At 36.2% G+C, this 14,425-nt stretch overlaps 1 protein-coding gene across 3 annotated transcripts in view; it reads right to left on the bottom strand.

Annotated features, from left to right (window-relative positions):
* SEL1L (SEL1L adaptor subunit of SYVN1 ubiquitin ligase) overlaps positions 1–14,425 on the bottom strand; it is a 35,250-nt gene that overhangs the window by 10,551 nt on the left and 10,274 nt on the right. For all 3 annotated transcript variants that reach the window (XM_086748426.1, XM_086748427.1, XM_086748428.1), the window contains 14 exons: positions 13,734–13,901; positions 13,015–13,120; positions 11,039–11,201; positions 9,140–9,193; positions 9,000–9,059; positions 8,253–8,334; positions 7,791–7,945; positions 6,982–7,038; positions 5,901–5,969; positions 4,538–4,615; positions 3,295–3,357; positions 2,398–2,485; positions 1,993–2,141; positions 1,279–1,444 (listed from right to left, as the gene is read on the bottom strand). In XM_086748426.1, coding sequence (XP_086604552.1) covers positions 1,279–1,444; positions 1,993–2,141; positions 2,398–2,485; positions 3,295–3,357; positions 4,538–4,615; positions 5,901–5,969; positions 6,982–7,038; positions 7,791–7,945; positions 8,253–8,334; positions 9,000–9,059; positions 9,140–9,193; positions 11,039–11,201; positions 13,015–13,120; positions 13,734–13,901 — 1,458 coding nt within the window. The remainder of the gene's footprint in view (positions 1–1,278; positions 1,445–1,992; positions 2,142–2,397; positions 2,486–3,294; positions 3,358–4,537; positions 4,616–5,900; positions 5,970–6,981; positions 7,039–7,790; positions 7,946–8,252; positions 8,335–8,999; positions 9,060–9,139; positions 9,194–11,038; positions 11,202–13,014; positions 13,121–13,733; positions 13,902–14,425) is intronic.

The following is a 14,425-nucleotide window of genomic DNA, read 5'->3' as shown; positions in this document are numbered from 1 at the left end:
TCAGGGGTCTGACAAAGGGGCACTCAAATACAAGGCTAAAGTATAAGCTGTTTTAGTTTGCCCATCTGAAAAACAAGACTGGTCAAGTAAACCAAAAGCTTAAACTCCTTAACCAGCCAGAAACTGCATATTTTACACAGCAGTACTATGGGTACTTCAGAACAGAAGTTATTTTAGTTGTCTATGTCATAAATGGAGTGGTGCTGAAGTAGCACAGTTCAGACAGTTCAAAGGATTTCTAACTTGTTTCCCTTCTACTGTAAGTATGGCTTCAGCTATACTATTTCACCATTGATGTATGGATTTTCTGTATAAAGCGTATAAAAGAAATTTATCTCCAATTGAGATGCAGATATATCTGAGTAACGACAATCAGAATTTCAACTCAGGAAAAGAAGTCATTTCTTCGCAAGAACGCACTCCCAGCCAAGACTGTCATTGTTGTAGCTTACCTAAAGATGAGTCACTAAGGTACCTTTGAAAAACATTAACTGGAATTTAATATGTCATATTAGCCTATCAGCCAACAGCTGATTTTTCTACTAAGTTACAAAGCCCTAAAGCTGGTAATAAGACACCTAGATTTCTGAATTTGAGATTCAGAAAGTTTAAAATACTGGGTTTTGTAGTTTCTAGAAAGATTTGTCACTTGTACTTTCACTGTTTCCCTTTGACCTCAAAGAAACCCAAGTTCTAGTCACCTAGCTGCAATAAGAGACCTAGGACAAGTTTTTTTTTCAAATCTAACAGAACCAGCTGCCCAGCTCTTCATCCCTGCTTCAAGAGTAGTACAAGTAAAGTTACAAAAAAATCTGGCGGAAAAAAAAAAAGTGCTGAGAAAATACATTACAAGATAAAGAACAAAGGAAACTGAAGCTTTTATGCACAGTAAAGGCCAAAGGTGAAACTAATGCAATTCCTACTTTATAGATTTAACAATAAAGTGTTAAGGCTCTGTTTAGGCAGTCCAAGAAAAAGTTTTCAGCACCGTGTGTTTCTGAAGCATTATTTCCCTATCCCATTTTTCAAATCCCATTAGTCAGAATGGTAGTGTATTCTAAGGTTTAGGCCAGAAAGCTATCCTTAGAGGTGAAAATTAAATTTCTTTTTTAATTGAATTTAATTTGCATTTTTAAATTAAGAAAATAGGACAAGTCTCACTAAAAGTTCTAACTGAACAAGAGGTATGTAACTATATTTTCAAGCACTCTAGTGTTCTACTAAATGGGCCACTACAGGCCAAGTCCAAAAAAACCAAGTACACATTCAGGTCCTTACTCTGATCAAGTATGAAAGCAGCATTGCTTTGTGCAACTTCATAGCCTTGTTCTGCCAGAAGAAGATACTGAACCACAGCAGAATTGGAATCACCATCCTTATAGCTGTTGTAGGCAGTCATCAGTCTTTCAGACCAACGCCCCCTTTCGCATACATTCTTAAACAACTGCAGAAAGAAAAAACGGAGAGAAGACTGGTTGTCAGGAAATTCAGAAATTAGGTTTTGGAAGAGGTAAACCTTTAACATTCAAACACCTGTTCAAAATATTTACATTTCACAGGAAAAACTTGACAAACTCACCTCTTAAGACATGCTTACTTTAAGATACAGGTTACTAAGCAAATACAAGCCAAGATTCAGATGTTTACTCTGAATTATTCTTAGGATCAGCTTTTTTTTGTTACACTTAAACCCATGTCTAAATGAAGAATTCAGTACTTATAAAATACTGATGTTTGCTTTGTATTACATTCTTTTCATTTTCTTCAAAGTTAATAAAGCAAACACAAACTGTCATATCAACATAAAAAAAAAAAGTTATGTCTTGTGAGATACTAAGGAGTTTGATAATATATCACTTTTCCTTTTAATAGCCTTGGCTCTGCAGTTATCAGTGGATTTTAACTAAGACAAATTCCCTGTATAAGCTGATATAATTATATCCAGCCTTCGCAAGTCAATATTATTTCACCTTTATAAAAGGATGACCTTACCTCAACAGCAGTATGACATGATCGCATCACTCCAGTGCCAGTAGCATGCATCTGAGCCAGATTATAAAAAGCCAGAATGTGGCCACCCTGGGAGGCCAAGTTAAAATATTTCAAAGCTTGTTTATAGTCTCTCTTGACTCCAATGCCATCTAAAAGAAAGAATAAGTCATTGTTATTCATTCCTCTTGAAAAGCAGAGTTGTATGAAATACAGTAGGTACTTACTCTTTAAAATTATTAAAGAAAAATGTTGCGAAAGGTTAGGAAAAAACAGAATAAAATATAAGTTCAATGAAGTAAGACCACTCCACATGCAGTGTATCTACACTTCTAATGCCACCTAGTGAACACTTACTGAAACAGCAGATGCTTAGACCCAGCAAATCATCACTTTGATGCCACTTACTGTAATACATGGAACCTAGTTGAAGTTGTCCATCAACCCATCCCTGTTCTGCAGCCTTCTGGAAATACTTCAGTGCTAGCTCATAGTTCTGCAGGAAGATTTAGTCCAGTCATTAGAGCCTTGCAATACACCACAATTCATATAAAGAAACAAAACATGCATGCATGCATGTTTAAGTGCATGGACAAATCTGCATTACAGAAAAATTATAGCAATATGTTCTAGTGCAAAAATATTCACCTGGTCAAAAATCTGGAAACAAAAAATGAAATAGCCTGCAATGATACTAGCATCCCTTAAATCTGTAGCTATCTCAAAACTGGCATCCACATATAGTATGGCTATGAATAGTTATGCTTATACAGAATGGATGCCCTGTTCTGTTTCTAGAATAATTATTTAACTTATTTTGTCAACTTCGGGCTAATTCAACTTTTGAATATCTGTTTGCATAGCTAAATATAAAACATATGACAAGAAATATTCTTGTGGGAAAAGCAACAAGGCAAATATACTAATTAGAAGTTTCAAAGTGTTCCTCTACTCTCACAAGATACACAAAATGGGGACAGTTAAGATTTTTTTTTTTATTTCACAAGAAAATTAGAGCCATATTCAAAATTCCTGCTAAAAATTTACACTGTTGCGCATTTCTAATAGCTTCAGCAACATTTTCAAACTTACTAGATGGATATCAGCATGTTTCATAGCTGCTAACTCCATAGTGAATTATTATTATTTTTTTTTAATATTACAGATTTCCTCATGGAGTTTTTAGTGTAACAGAAATCTTCACAATTAAGACTCTACAGTACTTCCTTCCAGAGAAAAAAGATTGTTGACAACAAGAAATTACACAATCACCTATGATTAGAAAGACGACTGTCAAAAGCTTACCACTGGAACACCCCTTCCGTAGAGGTAAGCCATTCCTAATCCACTCTGTCCAACTGGATTACCCTGAAAACATAGGAAAACACTTCTGCAAAACAGGTAAAACCTACAGCTGCATCTTTTAAATTTGGAATGCCTTTAACATCACTAAAACAAATGACGCGTAAGATAGACTTGCTTTGTAACTTTGCTCCTAGTAATAGTTATTTAGTAATAAAATAGCATCTTTGCTAACTTTTATTCAGTAACTGCACAGGTGATTAACAGGAAAGAGAAAAGCTTTCAACACTAGTTATGAAAATCTACTGTGCACTTTGAGATGTAGAATCCACATCCATAGAAAGGTGGGGCATTAACAGCTTATTCATCTTTAGCTTTTCCAAGTTTGAGATGTTCTGGATACTACAGACGCTCCCAAAACAACTAGAAGAACTCTGAGAATCTATCTTAACCTAAGGGCAGATCAGTGGCTGTCCTGCGGGCTACATTACTGACCACTGCCCCTGCAAAACTATGCACCATGGTATTCCTTCAATGCCAGGACAAGCAATCATCAAGAAGCACATCAGAAGCCTTCAGTGAATGTAGGAAATCTGCAAATTGAGAGACCCTTAGTCTATAAACAGAGGTGTAGAAAAACAATCTAATTGTGGAATGCAAGAACCATGAAGATAGTTATCTTACAACAGTCCCTTCAAAAACTAATCTCCTGTGTTCCACATGCTAAACATCTTTCTTGGAAGGACTACTCATGCTTTAACTGTACAAATGCTGCCATAAGGGATAGATCAAAGACAGATATGAGGAATTAACAACCAAAAAATCATTCCAATGAGATGAGAGGTATAAAACCAAAAACATTATCTATTCACTGACTGCAAAACAGAACCAAAACAACACAGTATCAGTGCACTGTAAGTTTCTGTGACAACTTCAGATTAATGAAAATTAACACTTAACAGAATTGCAGGCTTATTTAGGTGGACAGTATTTCATACTGATGCTAGCATTCATGAAAGTTAGACTCCTTGTGCCAAACACAGCTTCATGAAGCACCATAACCGGCACCATGTCGGCAGTTTCCAACATCTTAGACAAGCAGGGTTTAACTATGGGCTAATCTGGGACAGAAGTTGGGAGGTGGTGTATGCACATGGAAATTCACAAAAAGAAACATTTGCAGCATTTCTCAGCTAATCAACCTTTTAGTGCATATGTTGTATTTCTAGATTACAGATAATCATACCATATCAGCAGCTTTCTTGAAGTACTGAAGAGCTGTTTCATTGCTCTGAGGTACAACATCACTTCCTTCTGAGTACATCTGAAGGAGAAAGGCATTACTGAAGAACAGCTGAAGAAGTCAGTTTAGCATGGAGATCATGCAGCATCTTCACTTTGCATATGAGAGTCTATTGTACTATTAGACTACTGACTATTGCACTACTGAATAATCATTAAAGAACTTGTGCAGAAGCAGAAAACACATCTCTATGCTGTAAAGTTCAGATTCAGAGGGTTTAACTTTCTAATGGAGAATGAACTGTCTATAAAATTAAAAAGTTTTCATGAAAATATGCTTAATTTTTGAGTTTTACCAGCGCGCAGTGAAGAACACATAATCCGGCAAAAAGCTTGTGAGATCATTGGAACTCTGTTCACTTCAGCTTTTATTAGACATAAAACATTCAAGCAGTAGAGAAAGCAGGAACCTGCTATTTCTCCTGTCAGATGCCTTGATCAGCACATTATGCTATTTTTTCATGCTCTAAGGATGTGAATTGTGTATATTCTACTGCAGTGATAGCCTGAACATGATGAGCTAGAGCTGCTGTTCTAAGCCTAACCTTAGAGAGTACTCAAATGGAGTAGTAAGGATTTAGCTCCACAAAGGGTGAAGGTAGCCTGCAGCCCAGATCTCAGGCAACTGACCTAAATATCTTTCCAAGCAGTAACACATTAACATCACCAATAGCAGCTTGCCAATCATGTTTTAGACTAAAAAAAGACTTAGAACTGAGAAAACTGATACAATGGCCCATCTTGCAGATAGACTCAGGCTTTGGTTCAGAGTAGATGCAGACCTATTGGCAACTCTGACTCGGATGCCTCAGTTCTCTACACAGCATAAGAATACAGATGTCTTTCATTTCCTTCTTGAACTGCTTCCCACTAGGTAAAATTTTGAGAAGCCTAGCTTTTCCCCACACGCTGTATGGAAGAGCATAGCAGCCTACTCTAAGTTTTGAACTGCATCACAGAAAAAGGACATTTAGATATTTAACTATTTAATTTAATTAAAAAAAAAAAACAAAACAAACAAACCACCAAACAAAAAAAACACAAACAAAAAACCAAAACCTAATTCAAGCACTACTTAGAAAAAAATAAAGTTCCTAATGTGAAGGAGCAAATAGAAAATTTAGACTCGACATAATAGATTACAACACTCAAATCTTGCAGGACAATTCAAAACAGTAGCAAAACAGAAGTACTTAGATTCCAGCATTCAAGTTTTAGACTGCTTGAAATCAGAAAGTAGGAAATATTTGTTATTTTTCATTGAAAGGCAGTCAATTTGCTTACTTTTAAGAGTGTTCGTATCTTACCTTTCCTAGAAAGGCCATGGCATGTGAATTGCCAGCATTAGCTGCTTGATTGAAGTACTCAAACGCTCTCTGTAGGGAAGAAAACAAGTATTTTAGCCACCATGACTATGATTTGAATAGCTTTTCTTGCAAATGGAGCACAGGAAAGTAGGTTGTTTGCCAAGTTATCAGGCTCTTCTGGAGATAAGAGTTATCAATACCACTTAATATACGTAACAGGGTTCCCCACTGAGAATCGGACTATTGAGTAGCAACCTCTTTCAACAGTGTATTCCAAGAAGCAGAGAGGAAAAAACATTACTACAACTGCTACTATGCACAAGCTACACAGGTAAATCTTACTTCCTTATTCTACCTCCAAACTCTGTTTAGAAGAGATCTGCCAGTTCCTACTCCAGTTTTACACAGAGCTTGGTTATACTCATTCTGATGACTTGATATAACCTGTGAACCCTTATAGAGCCTTATATCTTAACTCTTATTATTTAAATGTATTTTAAATACGATGACCATTAAGTAACTTCTTGTTGGCAGCTGAGTCTGAAATAATCCTCAGGACTGCACTTTCAGCTCTCCATTTATTCAATGCATACTTTAAGAAGAGGTTAGCTATTTTAACTTCTATAAGCAGTAGCTAGGATGGTTTACATCAGCAGAAGTTCTATCTTCTATGCACACTTAATATCCTTGGTATTGAAAGTTGCACTGTTTTGTCTGCAGAAGCAAAATACTCTTGCAAGCTACATAAACTAGACTATCATCACTAATACACACACGGTGCATCATGAAGGTTCTACTGCATGTACAAAAGCTCAGCCAGTTTCAAGTACTGCTTGATGAAAACCTGGTCTTTGGTTTTGACTTCCTCTTTTCTAAGATTATTAGTCTTACACTAATTGTGTAAGAAAAATCAGCTCCAGGTACTAGTCACATGAAGATTAAGTTTTATTGAACAAGACTATTGAAGTCATTAAATACCTTATGGTGGTACTTAAACACTTTTGCTTCACTGTGGTCTCAGCTATATTTTCTCCTCCTCTGTCAAGTGTAATATTGACCAGAGATATACAGAAAAGGGTACCTGATGATTTTGCTCTACTCCTCTTCCTCCATGCAAGTGCAACTGTCCAAGGCCAACCTAAGAATAAATTTTACATTGCAAATAAGTCACTTTTCGCTAGGGACTTTCTTTTTCTAATAATACAGATACCAGTGAGCTAATTATGTGCACAAAGACAGACTATACCAGAGTTAAACACGTTACAAACTCCGAAGGCACAGATTTGCTTCAGTAACTACAGGACAGTCCTACTTTTTCACAGTAACCTAAGCAGAAATTTATCCTAGATAAATGTGACATGACTGTCCTAGATACAAAATAATAATTGTTCATTTGAATTGTGCCTGCCTATTTCTTAAGCCATATAGGATCAAGTCGAATTGTGACAATTTGCCTACATTAGCATCCTCCCCTACTGCATTGTGTGTAGAAGAGGTCTAGCCTGCAGCGTGCAAAAGACATGCAAGAGCAGAAGCAGCAAGAAATTGAGGTTACTTTGTCAGGGACAACTCTTTTGATCAAGGCTTTCTTCACAACATCTAAAGCTACCCTTAAACTAGTCCAGCTAGTTTCCAGTGAAAGCCAAAATCCTCTTTTCTGAAGTTGTAATGTTTTGGACTTATTTTCCACAAAAATTTGCATTTTCTGTCCAAGTCCTACCTTAAACACACTAAAATATAAGCCTCTTCTCATAAAAACTAATCAAGAAATAGCAACCAGGTTGATTTAGGAGGAAGAGAAAACTAAACCTCCAACATCTTTCCATGTTTTATAAAGCTGTTCCCGTAATTCTTGAAAACCTCTCCATGCCATCAGAAACTTAATCTTACCTGTGCTTGTACATCTCCTTTCTCTGCTAAAAACTGATAATACTGAATCAAGTCTTCTTCTAGCATCCCACTTGCCATTCCTGGATTTTCCACTTCATCTGCTAAGCGAATTCGCTGAACCACTGTGCCACCAGTCAAAGAAATGTCACTAGCAACTAGAAAACAGATAAGATAAACAAAATTGTCTGAAAATTTAACACAAATATTACACTGTAACTTTCCTAAAACAGATCTCTATAGAGGTTCAAAGTATTTCTCAGAGAGAACAAGTTACTTTGACACTCTAAGAATTAAAGACGTTTCAACAGATAAATATAAAAATAGCATATAATGATTCAGAGCTAAACAGATAACTTGTTCAACAGCAGGAATGCTCTATTTTTATACTAGATAGTACTTCTAGTATCTTCTAGGCAAACGATACATAAAATCAAGAATGTTAGCCTAGTAGAAAGTTTTTACCGTGATTAGCTACAAGTCGGTAGTGAGTGAGAGCAGATTCACAACTCTGAAGGACTCCTATCCCAGCCCAGTACCGGTAACCCTAGAAAGGAAAATACAGAATCACAGAATAGTTTGGATTGGAAGGGACCTTTAAAGATCATCTAGTCCAACGCCCCTGCAAGGGGCAGGGACATCTCCAACTACATCAGGTTGCTTAGAAGCTCATCCAACCTGGCCTTGAATGTTTCCAGGGCATCAACCACCTCTCTGGACCACAAGTCCATTATGTCTGCATTAAAAGCAACTGACTGATACCATTAAAGGCTAAGCATAGCCAATATACTTCAGATATTACTCAGGAAAAAGCAAATGAACAGAATGATACTTATGGGTAAAAACCTGAAGTCTTTTACTTACACGTGCTGCACTTTGTCTTAAATCTCACAATACTGATTAAAACAGCATCTTCCATAAAGATCTTTGGCTTTCATAGTTCTCATTGGCCTATAAAAATTAAAAGCCTAACCCTTCTGTTTTAAGTCAAGAGATATAAACATAGTCCATCTAAATTCATACTAGTATACAGCTTAAAAGGAGCAGACTTTTCCTTAAGTTAAAGGATGGGGAAGATACTATTGTTCAGTCATTGCATGCATGATGACCTAATATTTGGACAGTGTAGTCCACAAATGCAAATCTTACACTGAAAGTTTAAGAGTACAAACAAGTTCTTGCATGTGTAAAGTTATTAACTATCTTACTTACCAAGATCATATGGGCGATCAGATTTCCTCCTAAAGCTCCAAAAGTGTAATACACCAAAGCCTTAAAACAAAATAATTGGTTATTTAACATATGCCTCCAAAATAAAATACAGGAGCACACATTGAAGATTTCTACATTACCTTGGCTTGACTAGAATTGACTCCTAGACCAGAAGCATAGAGAAATCCAAGAGCCTAGAAATAAAGTAAAGTTTGTCAGCACATCCTTTGAAAAATCTAGGATCAGTTTTCCTGGAATATACAAGTATAAAGAAGCCAAGCAACAATTCAAAGCTGCAAAGAATATGCCAAGCTCTACCTTCACTTTGGTACTTCCTATATTTAGGTCCTTTCTTGCCCCTTTTAAAGTATAAAGTTTCTAAATTATTCAGTTGCCTAGGACACTAACATAAACACATCTTGCCAGAATGCAGTCCAGTAGATTGAATGCAAGGAATAAACGACCACTTCCCTGAATGCCAAATGTAGATCCAAAGGTCCTGAACAGTAAAAGTATCCCAGTTTAAAGATTCTCAAATTAAGATCAGCAATATCTGTTAGGTTATTCATGTATCCCGTTGTGCCATATACCAGTGCAAACACACATGAACTATGACCTTCTCTAGAAGAGTCCTACTGCTTGATTTACTGTCTAACAGATCCCATGAATTTACTATTTTGTATCTGTTCTGCCATGGGTTAGTTGCATTTATGACTATAAATACAAGCAGTTACAATATACAGAGCTGTTTGGCTGAGGTATTTTCAAAAAAGTTATTTTTATTCTTAAAATTTACATAATTACTGCTCTATCTGTAACACCTGTTACAGCTGTGCATCTCAGAGGAGAAACTAGTAGCAAAGAAGATAACAGTGTGTGTGTATTTATATAAGGGTGTCTGTATTTCACAGTATTCTAAGACTATTCTCGGCAATTCTGAAAGTACACACACAGAAAAAATAAAAATCACCTCATGCAGACAGTATTGAATTCTAGACCAAGAAAATTAAAGGTCTTCATCAAGATACAAAGTCTCTACAGAAAACATGTTCCTGCTTTCTACAGTGAATCAGCACTCCAACATTAAACAGGAAACAACAGGAGACTTGGTAGCCAAAGAGCTAAAAGAAACTGGGTAATTTCTAGAGAAGCTGACACTTCCAAAACAAAAGAGAGAACTGAATAATAAGTATATGCAGATATTGAGACATTAGAACTGATAACACTTACATTTTATGACATGTGGAAAAATTACATATGAACAATTCTTAGAGTGTTCAAAGGCACATGGATGAAGTGAGTCCCATTCAACTAAGCAGCTTTCAAGATCCCTAGGAGTTTATAACTTCCTGGATTATGAACTTGTGTGTGTATATCTACCTGTCTCAAAGATAAAACTGCAAGTGAAAAGCCACAACATCCCATACAAACCACAAGAAAAAAAAGTAACACAGCGTTTCAGAGAAGACTTGTTGGAGTCACCTGTATCAACTTGGTTTTTGACTTATACATCAAATCATACAACAGACAAGACATCAAATGAAAAGACCTCCACCATACTATATTACTGGTAGTTTAATGCTGGTTTTTTTAAACTCAAGGAGAAGACCTGTTTCCATGTGTTTACCTTGAGGGTGCAGGTGCCATTTGTTACTGCACCCTCAGTAATGCTAGCAGCATGCAGAAGCCAGGTAAAGCAGAAACATTTGGGGGACAATCTTTGAACCAAAGCAAAGCACTGGTGAAATTTAAAAAGGTAAAGGCAATGAGCAGTCAGAATTAGGAAATACCTAGGCAAGCACTAATAAAATAACTTTCTTGAATCACAGCCTCAACCGAATACTTTACATCAACTTTTCAAACAATTTTAAAAAGCAGCACTCTGTTACCTTTTTTTAACCAGGCAACAGATACCACTTACTGTTCTCATTCTATTCTGGATGCAAGAACAATCTATAAAAATACCTTAGAATAAATACAATCTATAAAACAATTTATAAACCTATAAAAACTTCTGTAGAATCTAAGGACATACATACCATTTGTCCTTTAGGAGAACCTTCTTCTGTTAGTTTTTCAAACAGTTCTTTTGAGGACTGGATGTTCTGCTTCAGGTAATCCCCAAACAACAAAGCATAAGACACTTTCTCCATTGCCTTGGTATGATTCATATCAGCTGCCTTCAGAAGATATTGATATGCTCTTAAAAGAAAACAATTTCTTAGTCACCTTGAGGCAAAGAAGCAGATTACAATGACAAACCTGAAGATTCTGGGGAGGTATTCTGTTCTTCTGTTTTAGTCTCTATTTTCTACAAATGTGTCTACCTACAACCATTTGTACCAATTCCGAGTCATCAATCTATGCAACAACTCCTATGATTTAGTTAACAGACAAACTGGATTTTAATGTTCAGTCTACTCATTATGCAAAGCAGTATGCATTTCCTCCCCTGTAAGATACACAAGAAGTTTAAGGTCAAATGATCACATTTCTGTAGCAATAATTTTAAGTCCTAGTCCACTAATCTGACAGCTTCACACATGATGATGGGGAAAAAAACAAAACAACACACAACCAAAAAACAAAAACAACAACAAAAAAAACCACAAAACCAAAAAACCCGCAGCAACCTGGAAAAGACTATAGAATCTCTTTGATTTGTTGAGTACAAAATCATTCCAATGAAAACACTAAGCGTTGGGTCCACGACAACTGCATACACGATCAATTTTGTGATGAAACAGCCACGCCAACAATCAGAAAGTTCTCTGGGAACTCCCTTTTCTATTTCAGTCTCAGAACTTATAGTAATTAAAAAATTACTTAAAGTAATTTCATAGCAGCTGGTTTCACAGTCATTTAAAAAACTGTAACCTTAAACATAACAGTACTGTCAGGCATCTTCAGCTTGATTTCTCACAGACCTTTGACAGTATTCCAAGACTTTTCTTTAGCTCTCCTCCTTTCTATTCTGACTTCTTTTCTTTCTTTAGGACAGGCTGAGGCAAACCCGGTTCCTTACACAATTTCATCTCCTAAGAAAGTGTAAGGTGTTCAAGAGAACTAATATGGTTTTACAATTCCTACACTATTTTATACAAAAGAATAGTAGTCACAGTCTAACCAATACTGTCTCCCTTTGTCTTTGCCTGGGTGTGATGGCCAACCTCTATCTGTGCTTCAGTTTCCCTTATACATAAAGTAGAAATATGCTCCCGTACCTCCACAAGCAAGTTTAACATGGTAACAGTGCTCACATAATAATCGGCAGCCTCAAGTCACCACTTACAGATGAAGCTGTCAACGTGAGTACCAGGGAGTTCTAAATTAACATAGATATTCTTAATTATAGTGGTAAGCTGACAACTATTTAATCAGTAATTAGATACATACCGAGTAGAAAGTAAACAGATCAGAATGAACAGAACACTCATTTTTTTTTGTTGTTGTTTCCTCTACAAGCATTACCCTTTTTCTCTCATACAATGTTAATTAGTAAAGTTTTAACAATTTGTTGAGATTAAGTTTAATACTATTTTTATGGCGACCGAAAACATCAGAAAGTAGGAACAAAAACAGCAGGAGAAGAAATGCTGATTTTTCCCACCTAATTTTTGAAGCAGAATGAGAACCAGACTGTAAGAAACATTTGAAAAAAGACAATTATCTTGTATCACGTTCTCAGTTTTTTTTTTTCTGGGAAGTTACCACATATAAATTGTAGCTAGAGAACTGCAGCACCATCTTGCATGAAGTCAATGGTTTGATGACATCCGCTCTTCAGAAATTAATCTTACATAATTTTTTTAATGGATTCAGAGGAAAGCAGGCATAAATTTGTTTTTCTAAATATCCCAAAATTACTATTTTTTTTTCAGCACTACCACTGCATAGTTTGATGCTAAGTCCAATAAAGTGAAAAGTCCCAGGGCAACTCATTTAAGTTATTTTTCAGTTAAGCCAGAGGGACTAGTCATGTCATCCTTCTCTTGTGGGGGTAAGGTAGACTTACTCTTTCTTCTGAGCCTTTTTACTGCTTTCATTAAGGATTTTCATTCCAGTTTGATAAACATCCTCAGCTTCTTGCATCTGCCTTCTCTTATTAGACTGCTCTTCAGCTAAAGAAAAGAAAAAGAGCATGTTAAGAGCTCCAACTACACAGCTCAAGACTATTCTCTCAAAAATCCTATTGGTTCTAAAGGTAAAGTAGCCAGAAAAATGTTTCCAAAGACCAATAAACAACTCAAGTGACTACAAAAAGCTGTCTAAAGGAGGTATTGGATATCTTGGTAGGGAGTTTCTTCTCACGTGCTGTCTCTCATGTACAAGTTTGCTGTTAAAATATTCTTTTCATTGCTCCAAAGCAACCTGTACAAGGAAGAAAGTTCCTCCTTCAGGAGGACACTTCCTGAGAAGTGTTGACTTCGTGCAACAAATCAGTCACTGTAATGGGAAATACTGTCACACCCCTATACTCCTACAGCCTCACAAACGAAGAATTTTATAGATGCCTCCATTGCAAGATTTCCCAAAAAGGTTTGGGAAGTGGCATTTGCACTATAACCTTTTCCATAATCTTTGCCTTTATAGTTACTTGCACATCACAGTATAAAGTGGCCACTAATATATGACAGGGACTTCTAGACTGTGAAATAAAGGGCATTAAGAGAAATGAAAACACTAGCTTAAGAAAACATTCCTTGGACAAGAACAAGACATCAGGTTACTTACTTTCACAGAAGCCCCACTTCTGATCTTTCTTGTAATCATAGGTTGTTGCACACCAAAGCCTGCCATCTTCCCTCCCATCTGCAGTGCACTCTGCATACTCCTTCTCCATAAATAAAAAGGGGAAGTAGCAAGGTTCACCATCTGCAGTGCCTCCAATAGCTGTTAAAACTGAAAATACATACCCAGGAATTAGACTGCTTTCCTTCATTCCACAAATTAAAGTAATCTACTACATACAGGAAACTGCTCCTATGCTGGATTTAATTTCTAAGAACCGCACTTAATCAAGTTTCCAGTAAAATTTCTAATTTACAAAAGCCTGAAAAAGCAACAACTGTTCTAAATAGCATTTGAAAAAAACATTCTTCTTATTTTTAATTAAGAAATGAAACAGAAGATATGTGGTTTCTTATACTCCTTAGCTCTAAGCAAAAAAAAAAAAAAAAAAAAAAAAAAAAAAAATTTGTTTAGATTGAAGAAGGCAAGTCTCAGTTACATTTTTATTGTCTAACAAAATAAATAGCCCTTCCTTCACTTTCCCTTCTCAGCACTCCCTTTCTCATGCACAAGACTACTCTCCAAGCGCATTCCAGTGCATATATTCATTTTAGCCCCAGGGTTAGATGTAACCAGGACATAACCACCCACGTGGCCAAATGCGCTAAGGAAAGTACTCGAATATCAGCAGAACA

This window comes from Chlamydotis macqueenii, chromosome 5, assembly GCF_036417535.1.
Source record: "Chlamydotis macqueenii isolate bChlMac1 chromosome 5, bChlMac1.mat, whole genome shotgun sequence".
Classification (NCBI taxonomy): Eukaryota; Metazoa; Chordata; class Aves; order Otidiformes; family Otididae; genus Chlamydotis; species Chlamydotis macqueenii.
Note: the sequence above shows the minus strand (reverse complement) of the source record. Positions and strands in the feature narration are given on the sequence as shown.